This window comes from Rousettus aegyptiacus, unplaced genomic scaffold, assembly GCF_014176215.1.
Source record: "Rousettus aegyptiacus isolate mRouAeg1 unplaced genomic scaffold, mRouAeg1.p scaffold_m13_p_15, whole genome shotgun sequence".
Lineage (NCBI taxonomy): Eukaryota > Metazoa > Chordata > Mammalia > Chiroptera > Pteropodidae > Rousettus > Rousettus aegyptiacus.
Window position 1 is genome coordinate 32,765,775 of NW_023416290.1, and position 13,639 is coordinate 32,779,413.

At 31.5% G+C, this 13,639-nt stretch overlaps 1 protein-coding gene and 1 pseudogene across 15 annotated transcripts in view; one reads left to right on the forward strand and one right to left on the reverse strand.

Annotated features, from left to right (window-relative positions):
• VPS13B (vacuolar protein sorting 13 homolog B) overlaps positions 1-13,639 on the forward strand; it is a 670,010-nt gene that overhangs the window by 75,326 nt on the left and 581,045 nt on the right. For all 15 annotated transcript variants that reach the window (XR_004954708.1, XR_004954709.1, XR_001598476.2 and 12 more), the window contains 3 exons: positions 1,730-1,921; positions 5,973-6,142; positions 8,861-9,055. Coding sequence is in view for 11 of the 15 variants with exons in the window: in XM_036233309.1 (XP_036089202.1) it covers positions 1,730-1,921; positions 5,973-6,142; positions 8,861-9,055 (557 nt within the window). In the remaining 4 variants the exon portion in view is untranslated. The remainder of the gene's footprint in view (positions 1-1,729; positions 1,922-5,972; positions 6,143-8,860; positions 9,056-13,639) is intronic.
• Positions 5,208-5,326, reverse strand: LOC118612172 (annotated as a pseudogene).

Here is a 13,639-nt window from a genome sequence, read left to right on the forward strand (position 1 = left end):
AACAGCCAGTCCTTACAGGTTAAGTAACTAGGCCAAGATCACACACCTGTTAGTGGGACTGACCCGAGCTAGTCAAATTTTACATTTTACATTTATACTACTATGTTTAGACTTTCATCTTTCTTGGATTACTTGAAACAAGAAATTTGTAGAATTTTTTGTATTTCAGAATCTTAAGAAAAGTATTTTGAATTCTCACAAGAGCTTAATTTTAAATACTTCAAAGAAATATTTTATCTAAAATTCTTGATTTGTTGTGACTTGATGTTTATTTGTTTTTATAGTCCAAGTTATCAAAAAGTGTCCTAAATTTTATCTGAGTATCTAAGTGCATATGAAACTAATAATTTCACAAAGTTTGTAGTAACTTTTGAAACTTTGAAAACATATTCAGTGTGTTTTAAGTAAGTTCATGGTAGTATTCTAATTAATGTAATAACTAGTAAGTGCAGTAAGAAACTAGTAAAAGAAGTAAGAAAAAGAAAAATGTAATATTATTCTACCCACATAAAATGGCATATAAAAATTCAATGAATGTGTTACCTTTACTACAACTTGATATTGATAAGCATCTCTGACAATCATCATGTTTTCATTATGCTACTTGAAAGCACTCAAATGTTTTAAAACTAAATTGAAATATTTCTTATTTATTTCGAAATATTTGTCATTGTTTTAACTACTACCTATTTCTCTTTTTTATTTAGGGAGTTATTGCAAATATGTTCATGGACAAAGTAGATAGCTGAAAATGTAATCTATAACAGAGAGATTTTAGAGATATAGAAAGAGATAAATTGAAACAATTCCGTTATTGGATAGAGGAAAAGCATGAGAGAGAGACATTGCCCTTTTGAATCTGGATGTCTTAGGAGAGTATTGGTGTTAATGTAGGGGAATGCAGAAATAGAAGGATTCTTGATTCCTACATTTTTAAAGGATTAACTTTCCTGTTTTTTTTTTTTTTGAGTAAACAAAATGGCTTAAGAATTAAAAATTATCATATATTCTTTATAATTATGGATTATGTATTAAAACCAAATTTCTAATGTAAGGAGTGTACATAGTAGATAAAGAGAAATACCCATCGGTAGAGCCAAGATTTTTGTTTTCAGAAGACAGCCTTGTTTCCCTTCAATACATGGACAGGTAAGGGATTGAGGAACTTGGATTCTGCAACATGGAGCAGGGCCATGCTTTTACTCTGAAAAGAGTTCAGAGACGTTAATACCTATTATTCATTTCCATGGTCATAATTATAAAACTCTCATAAAACTCTCAAGGTACCCTGTGAACATGCCATTTTAAACAATCTAATTTTCAATGAAACTTGTAAGCTAAAATAGTAATAAAATGCAACTTCTTCCAGAGTTTCCCTTCCCCAGTCAACATAATAGTATTGGGTATAGAATTATTGGATATAAGCAATTAGATTTTAGAGACTCATTTTCTAAGAATGACCATTTCAATTTTGTAGCACTTTTTTATAATATTAAATAGATAACAAGAATATGTTCTTTTGAATCAATTGTTTTTTGCTGGTAATATCTTCTCATCCCTACTGAGAAAATTGCAGATTGGCAAGGTTCTGTGTATGTAGCTGAAGGAGAATCAGTTTTAAAGCATTACACTATATGGCGAAAAGATGAGAGCAGAGTAATATTAAAATATATACTTTTTATATGTGATTGATGTTTAAAATATTAATTTAAAATTTGGCTTCCTGAAGGTTTTGCCAGTCAACAAGATGTTTCCTCAGGAAAAAGTGAAGATTTGGGCATAGTTCAAGAGAAGTCTACCAAAAGCCTTGTTATTGGTTCTCTTGATTTTCGCTTGGATAGCAGTGCGGTACATAGAATTTTGAAAATGATTGTTTGTGCCTTGGAACACGAATATGAACCATATAGCAGGCTAAAACCAGGTTTGTTTTTGGCTTAATTTTGAATCTCTTGCCAGTTGAATTGAGTGCTTATATAATTTGCTTTGTCGTACTTTGCTGACTTACCCTTTTTAGTATATTTTGCTTACCTGACTTGAATGTATTTAGTTGTTAATTTCAAGAATAAAATTGTGTGTGGAAATTATGGGAGAGGTCAAGATTTGGAAGTTATTTGCAGAAGTACTTATTTGCCAGGATTTGCCAGTATTTTATTGTTACTACTTTTTGATACTCTTTCCAGTGAATACTCTTGAAATATGATCATTTTTTCCATGTTAGTATATTCTAAAGAGCAGACATGAAAATGGCTCTAAACATACAAATTTAACATTCATGAAAATTTAGGTCTTACTGGTACAAAAGAATTTGCTATACAGTGATATGAAGATAGGGTTCTGACAGTTTTATAAAATAAAAATTTCTTTTTTTATGTAATAAATCACTCCAGAGTAGGATATAATAGTACAATAAGGGAGTAAAGGATAGTAAAGAATTCAGCCTTTGGGTTTAGATTGTGGTTTGACTTCTGACTCCCACTTACTGACCTTAGGAAATTTAATTAATGCCACCGATTTTTCATTTTTCTTTGTTTATAATTAGTTCAATTATTATGACAAAGGTGGTTAAATTGTCTTCCCAGTATCCATTCACCTATTATTTTTTAGTAACAGAAATTTCTATCGTAGAAATATTTATGATAAAAATAAACACTCCAAGTATAAGACTAGGTTCTGGCTATGGAGACAGATGCAAGACTTCCTGTGAATTCTTCAGCTACAACTTTAGAAGGAAGAGAGCATGCCATACTTTTTTTTTTCTTTTTGTCTGCAAAAAAATTATAATGGCAAAAGTTGGAGCTGCCATCTTGGACCCTGAGATGAAAGCTGCATTCTGAGTACACAGAGCAATAAAATAGAAAGAAACTATGTCTCCATAGTGTGCTAGCATCAGGTCAGCTCTGAATCCTTTAGACCTAGACTGTTAAGTGAAAGAGAAATAAGCTTCTGGTTTTGTTGAAGCTTCTGTTATTTTACCTTTATCATAGCATATTTGTTGTTATCCTAAAGAATACACTAATAGGACTACTTCCAAAGATTAGTGCATGTGAAAGCACATAGCAGTGGGCCTAGTGCATAGTAAGTGCTCAGTATGTTCATGCATTTTTTTTTTTTTTTTTTTGTACCTCGCTTGAATGCCCGATCCATGCCAGGCACTCTTATAAGTGCTAGGATAGTATGTGCAGAATGGCCAAAATAAAAAACAGCAATACCACTAAATGCAGAGGGTATGAAGAAACTGGATCACACATTCATTGCTGGTAGGAATGTAAAATAGTACAGCCACTTCTGAAAACAGTTTGGTAGTTTCTTTTAAAACTAAACATGTCTCAACCTTGTAGTTTAGTAACTGTACTTCTGGGTATTTATCTCAGAGAAATAAATTCCTTCTGTCTTATTATTCTGACATCATCTGAGATATACCTTATCCACATGATCAGTGCTGGCTCACCATTACAATTTAAATTTAATCAGTAGGAAGTAAAGGCAAGAGCAAATGGTAAGTACATAGTTTTATCTAATGACATTGGCTGTGTGATCCCATTGACCAAAACTTAGTAACATGTTGCTACACTTAGCAGCAAGAGAGGCTGAAAAATACAGTTTCTAGAAGTCCATATGCCTGACTCAAATTCAGAGGGTTTTTTTTTTTTTTTTTGCTAGAAGAAAGGAGATTGCAATAAGCAATCTCTTCTACTGTGGAATTATCACACACACACACACACGCGCGCGCGCATGCACGGACACGTATACGTTTATGTAAAACATGAGTTTTTATTTGAAGTTTTTATCAATTTTTATTGAAGTTAATCATCTCAAAAATGTATACTTTCATCTTTGATTGCCAGTTCTATTTTAATTATCCGTTTTTGTAAAATGTCATGTGGGTTTATCACCAGTAAACAAAGAGGCAGTACAACTATATGCTTTGTTATCTGTCATGAGCTAAATATGACAAATACTGGTAATCAGTAACCAAGTCTGATGCATTTTCAAAGAAATCATATGATTGGTCACCGATCATGATGCTCATCTCTATGTAATGATTCGTGGACTGAAGAACCAGCAGCGAAGTTGTATGTTATGCAATTACTTATAGTTATAATACTGTGGTAATTGATGTTTGAATTATGCTTTTGGGAAATGACATTTTTAAAGAAATCCATGCATATCAGAATTGTGCAGAGCTAGAGCTGCTTGTATATACATATTCCCATAAGTATGAGTGCATATGTATTAAATCTTAAGTAGTTAGCAGTTCTTCGCTTTTTTTGGTAGCTATTTATTGGAGTATAACCTACAAATTGGAAAGCACATAAAACTTAAACCATATCTATGTAACTGTTCAAGAAATGGAACCTTAACATCACTCCAGAAGTCCCTCTTTATGCACTCTTCTGATTACACCTAATCCTGCAAATAACTACTCTCCTTCTAACATCATAGATTTAGTTTTCTTTTAGAATTTATGTAAATGGAATCACACAGTGTGTACTCTTCTGTCTCTGGCTTTAGCTTATGTTTATGAGATTCATTCTCGTTGCTGTACAGTATCCCATTGTGTGACTATTCTTTTTATTGTTGATTAGTATTTGGTTAGTTTCTTGTTTTTGGTTATTATGATACTGATGCTAAAAACATTGTAATACATGCCTTTTCAACATATGTACTCATTTCTGTTGGCTATTTAAGAGTAGAATCACTTGGGTAAAAGGATTGCATATGTTCACCCTTAGAGATACTTTCCAAACTGTTTTCCTAGGCAGTTGAACTATTTTACACTCTTACCAACAATGTAGGAACGTTTTAGTTGCGTTTAATCAGGAGTTGGCAAACTATGATTTATTGCCGCTTTTTGTATAGCCTACGAATTGATGATAATGGGTTTTGCATTTTAAGTAGTTGGGAAGAAACACAAAGAAGAATCATATTTTGTAGCATGTGAAAACTATATGAAATTTAATTCAGTTTCCATAAGTAACATTTTATTGGACTATGGTCATGCTCATTCAGTTATGTATTGTCCATGGCTGCTTTTGTTACCCCAGTGGCAGGGTTGAGTAATTGTGACAGAGACTGTACTGACCACAGAGTCTAATATATTTTCTCTTTTTGTTTTGGTCAGGTGAGGCAACCCTTGGTTGACCTCACAGATTGCAAGGACCTTGTCAGTTTATAATCTCTTATTTTTTATTTTTTTAAATTTTTTGTGCCTACAACACCTGGCCTTCTTAGGTGGTCTCCCATCCAAGCACTAACCAGGCCCAACCCTGCTTAGCTTCTGAGATCGGACGGGATTGGGCTTGTTCAGGGTAGCATGGTCATATACAAATATATTTTCTATATGGCTTTTAATAGAGTTTACTGAGTTGGTCTATACTTGCTAGCACTTGGTATTCTTAATCTTTTTTTTTTTTTTTGCCATTCCAGTGAGTCTGTAGTTATATCACATTGTTACTTTATCTGATGCCTAATAATGTTAATAAGCTTTTGATAGAATGTTTTTGCCATTTTGATATATTTTGCTTATTGAAGGCTTTTTGGGCCATTTTTCTATTGAATTATTGGTTTATTAATGAGTTTTAGGAGATTAAAAAAATTTTTTTAGTATGCTGTGTGTGCAAGTCCTTTGTGGAGTTATTTATATCTCTATGGCAATATTTTCTCTTAATCTGTGGCTTGTTTTTACATTATCTCAGTGGTGTTTTTATGAATAGAAGCTGTTATTCTTTTAACAAAAGAGATTGGAAGTTTCTTTAAAATAAAAAATAATTTTAAATCAAATGCAAAATCATACATTTTGCAAAGTCATACATTTATATATGGAGTAATACAGTTTATTAAAGGTAATATTTTATAGTTCATTGTTGAAAAGTAGAATTTTACCTTAAATTTGGATAACCAATTAATTTTTTAGCTACTTAAGAAAATTATCTAAAAATAATTTTTGTTAAATTTTCATTATTTCATTTTAGATATTAAGGATGAAAATGAAACAATACTGAATCCAGAAGAAATGGCATCTTTGGAGGAGTATATTCCTACTCGGCATACAAGTATTACTCTTCTCAAATGTACTTGCACAATTTTCATGGCAGAATTCAACTTGCTGGATCAGCTGCTGCCTGTCATTATGGGAGAAAAGGTATATTTTGCAATTTATTACTTGTTTTTCCATATATGCATGTTTGTTTGTCCTATGATATTGTAAGAGGAGGGTGATTAAGTAAAAGAATATCTGCTTATATAGTTATCCTATGAAGTTAAAGCAATATAAATGTGATTGTATTTTCAAGCGAAGGCTATTTAAGAAATTTTGTAGAATGTGGGCCTGGAAGTCCGACCATATACTAGCCGTGATACCTTATGATATCTTGTCTTATTTTCCTTTTCTGAAAAACAAAAGAAAATTATATTTTTCAAGTGGGCTGACAGATTTAATCAGTAAAGAAGCAACAAGCCCAGATATTCAGATAGTTTATTACTTACATAAATAGTAAAGTAAATCAATAATGGTGTCAGCTTGCTGTGTCCCTTTCAGGACAGCCCTGAAACCAGAAGGCCAAATGACATGGAACATACATGATAGGGTACTCTGTTGAAAAGGATTCAATTCTACACTGCAGCTATATCTATCTATCTATCTATCTATCTAACTCACTCACGCACACATACACATGCACACACAGCTGTACTATTAAGAAGGGTAGGTGGAAAGCCCATTTATCTCATCTGGCTGAGGGATGCTGGTAAGAAAATATCTCATAGCAGGCTCCCTCAAGATGAGAAGGTGAGTGAGAAATTTTTTAACAGCTCCTCACAAGAACACTTGTGTTCCTCTGTTCTGATAGTATCATAGGATGTTCTGCTAAGGCCTAGGTGTCCCCATGGTTGAGTCTTGCCTTTGCGGTCTACATGAATTTGTGTAAGATTGTCAGGAAGCTGGCACAGACCAGTTCCCCTGTACCTAGATTCTAGAATTATTTTGAATATTCAGTGAGATAATGCCTATAAACCATTTTGTACATATTAGGAATGCAGTTGTTACTACTGTTATTCTATTTAATGAGGGCTTATTAGATGCTTAATACTTGCTTAAGGTAAGTAAGGTCACTTTATTGCTTTCTGAGTTTGCCATATACATAATAAAGTATCTGTTATCTTTATTATTTTTTAAAACTATTTTAACTCTGACTTTAAGAAGAATTTATGGAAGTATGGCAGGGAATTGATTATGATGTAGTAGTTTCATTTTGTATATTTGTTCTCTATTGGCTATTCATAATTAATTATTGTATTGCTAGGTAAAGATATCACTGGGGAAAATTTCAGTGGAGAAGATTAAAATATGTCAGTATTAGACATGAACTTTAAAGTAACTGCGATTGATAAGTTCATGGACGAGGCAAAAAGGTAGATTTCAAAAGAAACCTCAATCCATAAAAGAAGAACCAAATGAAGTTCTAGAACTGAAAACTATGACTATGAGTTAGTGGTAAAAGGGTGGAAAAGATATACCATTTAAATACTAATCAAAGGAAAGATAGTGTGGCTATTTTAATACTGGCAAATGTAGAGTTTAAGACAAGAAGTGTTATTAGAAATAAAAGGAACCACTTTATAATGACAAAAGTGTCAACTCTAAGAATGAACAACATATATAAATCTCACAGATGTTATGTTAAATGAAAGCAGGCAGACATTAGCATAGGAAGTTTAAGAACAGACAAACTAATCTATGGTGAATATTGGCTACCTTTGATGAGGATTCAGTATTGCCTTAGGGACGTAAGAGCCTTCTAACGTGCTTGAAATGTGTGGTGATTATAGGTGTAAAAGTTCATTGTGCTCTATTCTTCACATTTGTGTATTTTGCTGTAATACCTCAATAATTCAAAATAGTCACTTAAAAAAGTAATTGTTAATAAGTAGTAGTTTAAAAATTATAATTAATACTGAGTCAAAAAAGCAGGATTGTATGTTTGATTTAGTTAATTTTAGGCACAGCATTTCTCAATAATGGCACTTTCAGTTTTTCGTCATTTAGCATTTACTACCTTTAGCCTATGACTGCTCAATGCCAGTAGTGCTCCATAATTATTGTGACAATGAAAGACAGACAAAACAAGACAGTGAAACTGCTTTTTCCCACATTTTTTTACACGTACTTCTGGATAGGTTATACTGTTTCTCTTTGGGAACTGTGGGTATAGCATTTTAAGGGAGTAAGTTCTGAGAGGAGCTGTGATGCTTGCTAATCAGAGTTGATACTCTGGATATCTTGAAACTTACCTGCATTTGTTTGGAAACTTAGAAAGGTTCTGTATCACTTAAAATGGTAAGCCCATCTTGAGAGTCCTAGAACTTTGAGTCTTTAGCATGTGTATTATTAGTAGATATGATATGGATCAGAAATTTGAGTTTGCTTACAGTATCTTTGAAAATGTCTGGAGTAGTTCACTTAGTCCCTTAGGCATCTAAATGTGAATAAAGAGAAAGAAGATAAAAGGTGGCTAGCTCTGGGATATCTAGGAAGTTTTTTTGTAATGATTGAGCTTATGAAAAACCTTCAATGTACTGAGGCATGTAGTGGCACTATTACAATTGATTGAAAAAATAAAAACTTACTAAAAGGGTAGTGATAATTTTGCAAAAAATATGAATTTTTTGAAATCTGGGACATACTTAAAAATATGTAGAAGGTATTTGTATTTGGTTTTGATAAGAGAGCCCTATAGAAAGGTGTCATTTCTAGATAGATTTGATATCATTGCAAACTCTGCCAATCTGAAGCTTACATAGGGACCATTGCACATCGGTCGTTGTTTTCCTGAAATATAAAGTGAACACTATTATTTTCCAGAACTCAAGTAACTTCATGAATACTACAAACTTCCAATCTCTTCGGCCTTTGCCATCTATTCAGATATTGGTGGATAAAATTAATCTGGAACATTCTGTGCCGATGTATGCTGAACATTTGGTGCACGTGGTCAGCAGCCTTAGTCAGCCTTCTGATAATCTGCTTCATTATTGCTATGCACACTGCTACCTTAAGGTATGAAAAGTGAATTTTCTTGTTTATTAGTATCTGATTGGCTTCGGGAATATTAAATCTATTTTTTTATTGAGTTTTAATTTCACAGAATTAATACCCCATAAGATGAAATTTAAATAAGCTATCATAGCTATATTCATTATTCAATACAATTAAAATGAATAAAAAATAAAAGTGTACCTTTTTAAAAGACATTTCTTCAGTTATTTGGACTTATATCTTAATGTTTGTAAGATAATAATAATTATAATTTTTAAAGATTTTTTGTGTCATTGATAATTTTAAGCAGTGTGAAAGAGCACTTAGTTTATGATGACGTTTTAAAAGACTTGATTTCCTCGAGGGGATGATTTATGTGAGACAATGTTTTATAAGGAGGTTTTAACACATTTGTTTTTTACTTACTTTCCTCTTTTTGAATTTGTGTTAATTTCTTGATGCTGCAGAAAATCTTTCTTATTGCTTTAAATTATGTAAATTATTGGAGGCTTTACTCATCTCCTCCATAACTTTTTTTATAAATAAATAATACACCCCAGTATAAGTAATACAAAAAGTTAAACTCAAATAAATGTTTTTGTTAAGCAAACACAGATAGGTGTATAGTCTAAGTGTAGATAGCATATACCTGATCAATTCTGTTTTATCGACTAAAGGAAACCAATCAAAGATGCATTCAAGAATAAGTACTAAAATTAGCAAAATATCATAGGTCCATCTATGTTGTCACAAGCGACAAAGATTTTATTCATTTTAATGGCTGTGTAATATTCCATTGTAAATATGTACCACATCTTCTTTATTCATTTGTCATCTGCAGATGGACACTTAGGTTGCTTCCATATCTTGGCTATTGTAAATAATGTTGCAATGAACATAGGGATGCATATATTTTTGAACAAACAAATAGAAACAAACACAGATACAGATAAATTGATGGTTGCTAGATAAGAAGGGGAGATTGGTAGGATGAGTGAAAAAAGAGAAAGGGATTAAGAAGTACAAATTGCCAGTTATAAAAATAGTCACAGGGATGTAAAGTGTGGCATAGAGAATATAGTCAATACTATTGTAATAATCATGTATGGTGTCCGATGAGTACTTGCCTTATTGAAATAGTCACTTCATAGGGTATGTAAATGTCTAATCATTATGTTGCACACCTGAAACTAGTAAAATAATGTATGTTAGCTGGAATTGGGAAATAAAAAGTGAAAAAAAAGAACTATAATGATCACAGTGTTTTATGTCATGTGGGTAGCAGCAAAAGGTATTCTTGAAAGCTAGATATATATTTTATATCTGTGCTCTTTAATTCATTCCTACAATTAATACACTGAGGGGTATTTTTTTTTAATAGTGGTACAACTTGAATATCAAATTATAATATTATGAATATTTGCTTTATTTTGTTGAAACAGGTCTAATTTTAAGCAGTTCACCAATCTTTCCAGGGTATTCTACTTATGTAGGATTCATTAATTTGGTAAATATTAAGTTCTTTCCATATTGCAGACACTCAGCATTAAAGATGAATAACACATGTTTCATCCTCAAGGAAAATGTTCATCGAAGCCATTGGTCATCAGTATAGCTGTCATCCGTACTGACATAAAAGTTGTTCAAATAGTTGTTTACCACTGCTATTGTTAATAGGTTAAAATCCTGATAAAATTTCCAGGGTAATGTAAAAGTTATAGTGTTGTCTAGATAAAGTTATATTTTATAAAGTGTTTTGGTACACATGTTGTCTAGTTGTCTTTTAAATTTGGTTGGTTTGACTATCACTATAATGGATAAGTTAAATGTCCGAGAGATCTAGGTGTTGTGCAGAGGAAGAATAGTATGTAGAAAACTTTTCATTGGTATTATAAATATTGAGTACTTAAAAAAAAGCCTTGAGTTTTGAATATTTTATTGTATTTTTGATACTGCTTTAGCAGCCTAGTACGTTTTAAAAATTTCAGGATTTGGTGGTTTTAATTTATATGACTCAAAATACTAATTTGTTAAAAAGTTTATTAGCAGTTCTTGTTACTTGGGATGATTACTATATATAAGCTTTGAGGACATTTTTAAAGTTTAATTTTCACTATTACAGTATTAAAATATTACAGTAGAGGATTTAAATGTCTGTTTTATGTGTGCAGCATTTAAGACAGTAAGTAATTTTCAATTAAATACTCAAACAAGTGCTCGATTTTTAATTTTGTATACCTAATTTTGACTATATGATGAAATAGTATGTAGTACCCATTTTATATAATGAAATTTATTAATTGAGAGAGTTGGCATGGATGTGTGAACAAAACATGCAAATGAAAATTTCGTACATTTTACTAAATCTTCTTTATATAACTGTTAAACCTATTCTTTGACGACATATGGAGTGAACTAGCTAAGACATTATAAAGTATCCGATGTTTGAAACATGTAGAAAATAAATTAGCGAAAGTACCCTATAAACCATATAATAATATAAATTTAAGGCCACATTACTTTTAAGGGTCAGCTATAGTAGATGCTTCAGAGAGATCAGGAAGGTTATAGTAGAATCAAAATTTTTTAGATTTTTTAGAGTTGATAATTTTGACCTAAGTAAACAGTTTTTCCTGAGAATTTGGAGGTATGGTGCTTTCATACAAGGCTGATGGGTGTATAAGTTAGTATCACTTTGGAGAGTACTTTCATAGGATCTAATAAACTAGAAAACACATCTACCTTACAATCATCTCTTCCAATTTTCAATATATTATCTTACAGCAGCATCAGCAAACTTTGCTCTAAAGAAACAGTAAATATTTTAGGCTTTGTGGGACAAGAGGTAAAATTTAGGATATTACGTAGATACTTTATAAGAGAGAACAAACTTCCATAAATTTTAAGTTAGTCAAATTCAGATTGTAATAGAATACTCTGTAATACAGTTTTATGATTTTGCTAATGAGAATAATGGAATTTTTCTTGCAGGGTAAACGTTTCACCTTTTTGGGGTTCTAATTTAGTGTTCTTGATATCATCAAATTGATTATAAATGTTCATATGTGAAAATTATTCTTAGCTTGTAGGCAATACAAACAGGCAGTGAATTTGAATTTGACCTGTGGGCTGTAGTTTGCTGACCCATACCCCAGTAAAATTTTCGCATATGGTGACACATGTAAGTAGTGGTCTAGTGAGGCTAACATGGATATAGCTTTCCTACAATGTAATTATTGGTGGAAATACCAGGAAGCATAATGGTATATATAGCATGATGCCATTTATGTAAATTAAGAAAACAAAATAATGTTAAAGATTGTTTATGGCTATAAAAGGGTTTATAAATGTATAACAAATGGAAAGGATACATTTTGAACTTCCAGAAGTGAAATTAGGTGGTCTGGGTGTGATTGGCAGGCATTGGAACTCGTGGAAGGGTCATGGTTAAATTAGACTTCAGCTATGTTGTAATAAGCCTTTTTATTTTTTAAATAACAACTTGTATATACTATAAATTCACCTTTTATGACGAGTAAATATTAGTGATTTTTAGTATTTTCGCAAAGTTAATGCTACCATCACCACTTTCTAATTCCAGAACATTTTCATCATCTGAAAAAGAAATCCTCTACTCATTAGCATTCACTCTCCATTAGCATTCGTTCCCCATTTACTCTTCTTTGTAACCATTTATCTATTTTCTGTCTAAACATATTGGCCTATACTGGACATTTAATATAAGTGGAATCATACAACATATAGTCAATCTTTTGTGACTTTTTTTTTCACTCAGCATAGTCTTTTCAAGTTTTGTCTATATTGTTGCATGTATTAGTACATTATTTCTTTTTTTATAACTGAATAGTATATTCCATTGTGTGGATATACTGTATTTTGTTTATCTGTTGATAGACATTTGTATTGTTTCTACTTTTTGGCTGTTATGAATCATAGAGCTATGAACATTTATGTTTAGGTTTTTGTGTGAACATAGGTTTTAAATTTCTCTTAACATATGCCTAATCTTGGAGTTGCCTGATCGTATGGTAACTCTCTTTTTAATATTTTAAATGTTTTTCCCAAGGGATTGTTACATTGTTTTACTGTTCCACTAGCCAATGAATAAGAAGGTTCGTATTTTCCCACAGCCACACTAACACTTGTTATTTATTGTTTGTCTTTCTGATTTTAGTCATCTTAGTGGTTGTGAAGTGGTATCTTGTTGTGATTTTGATTCATATTTTTATGAGTGATATTGAGCATTTTTTTCATGTGCTTATGGGCCACTTATATATCTTCATTGGAGAAATATCTGTTCAGATCTTTTGCTCATTTTAAAATTGAGTTTTTTTTTTAATGTTGAGTTATAGTCATTACTTTATGTATTTTGAAGGATTTTATTTCTTCAATAGTATAGGTGACAGGATGACAGTATTTATATTTTTAAAATTCTGAGTGATGGAAAAATCATTTATTGTATGGTCACTTAAGTTGTTGGTGAAAAAATCAAGAGAAAATAATTTCTTTCCATAAGAAAAAAAATATAAGTATCAGTTGCAGTGCAGTTTCTTTTTATCTTAGTGGATACATGAACAGAAACTA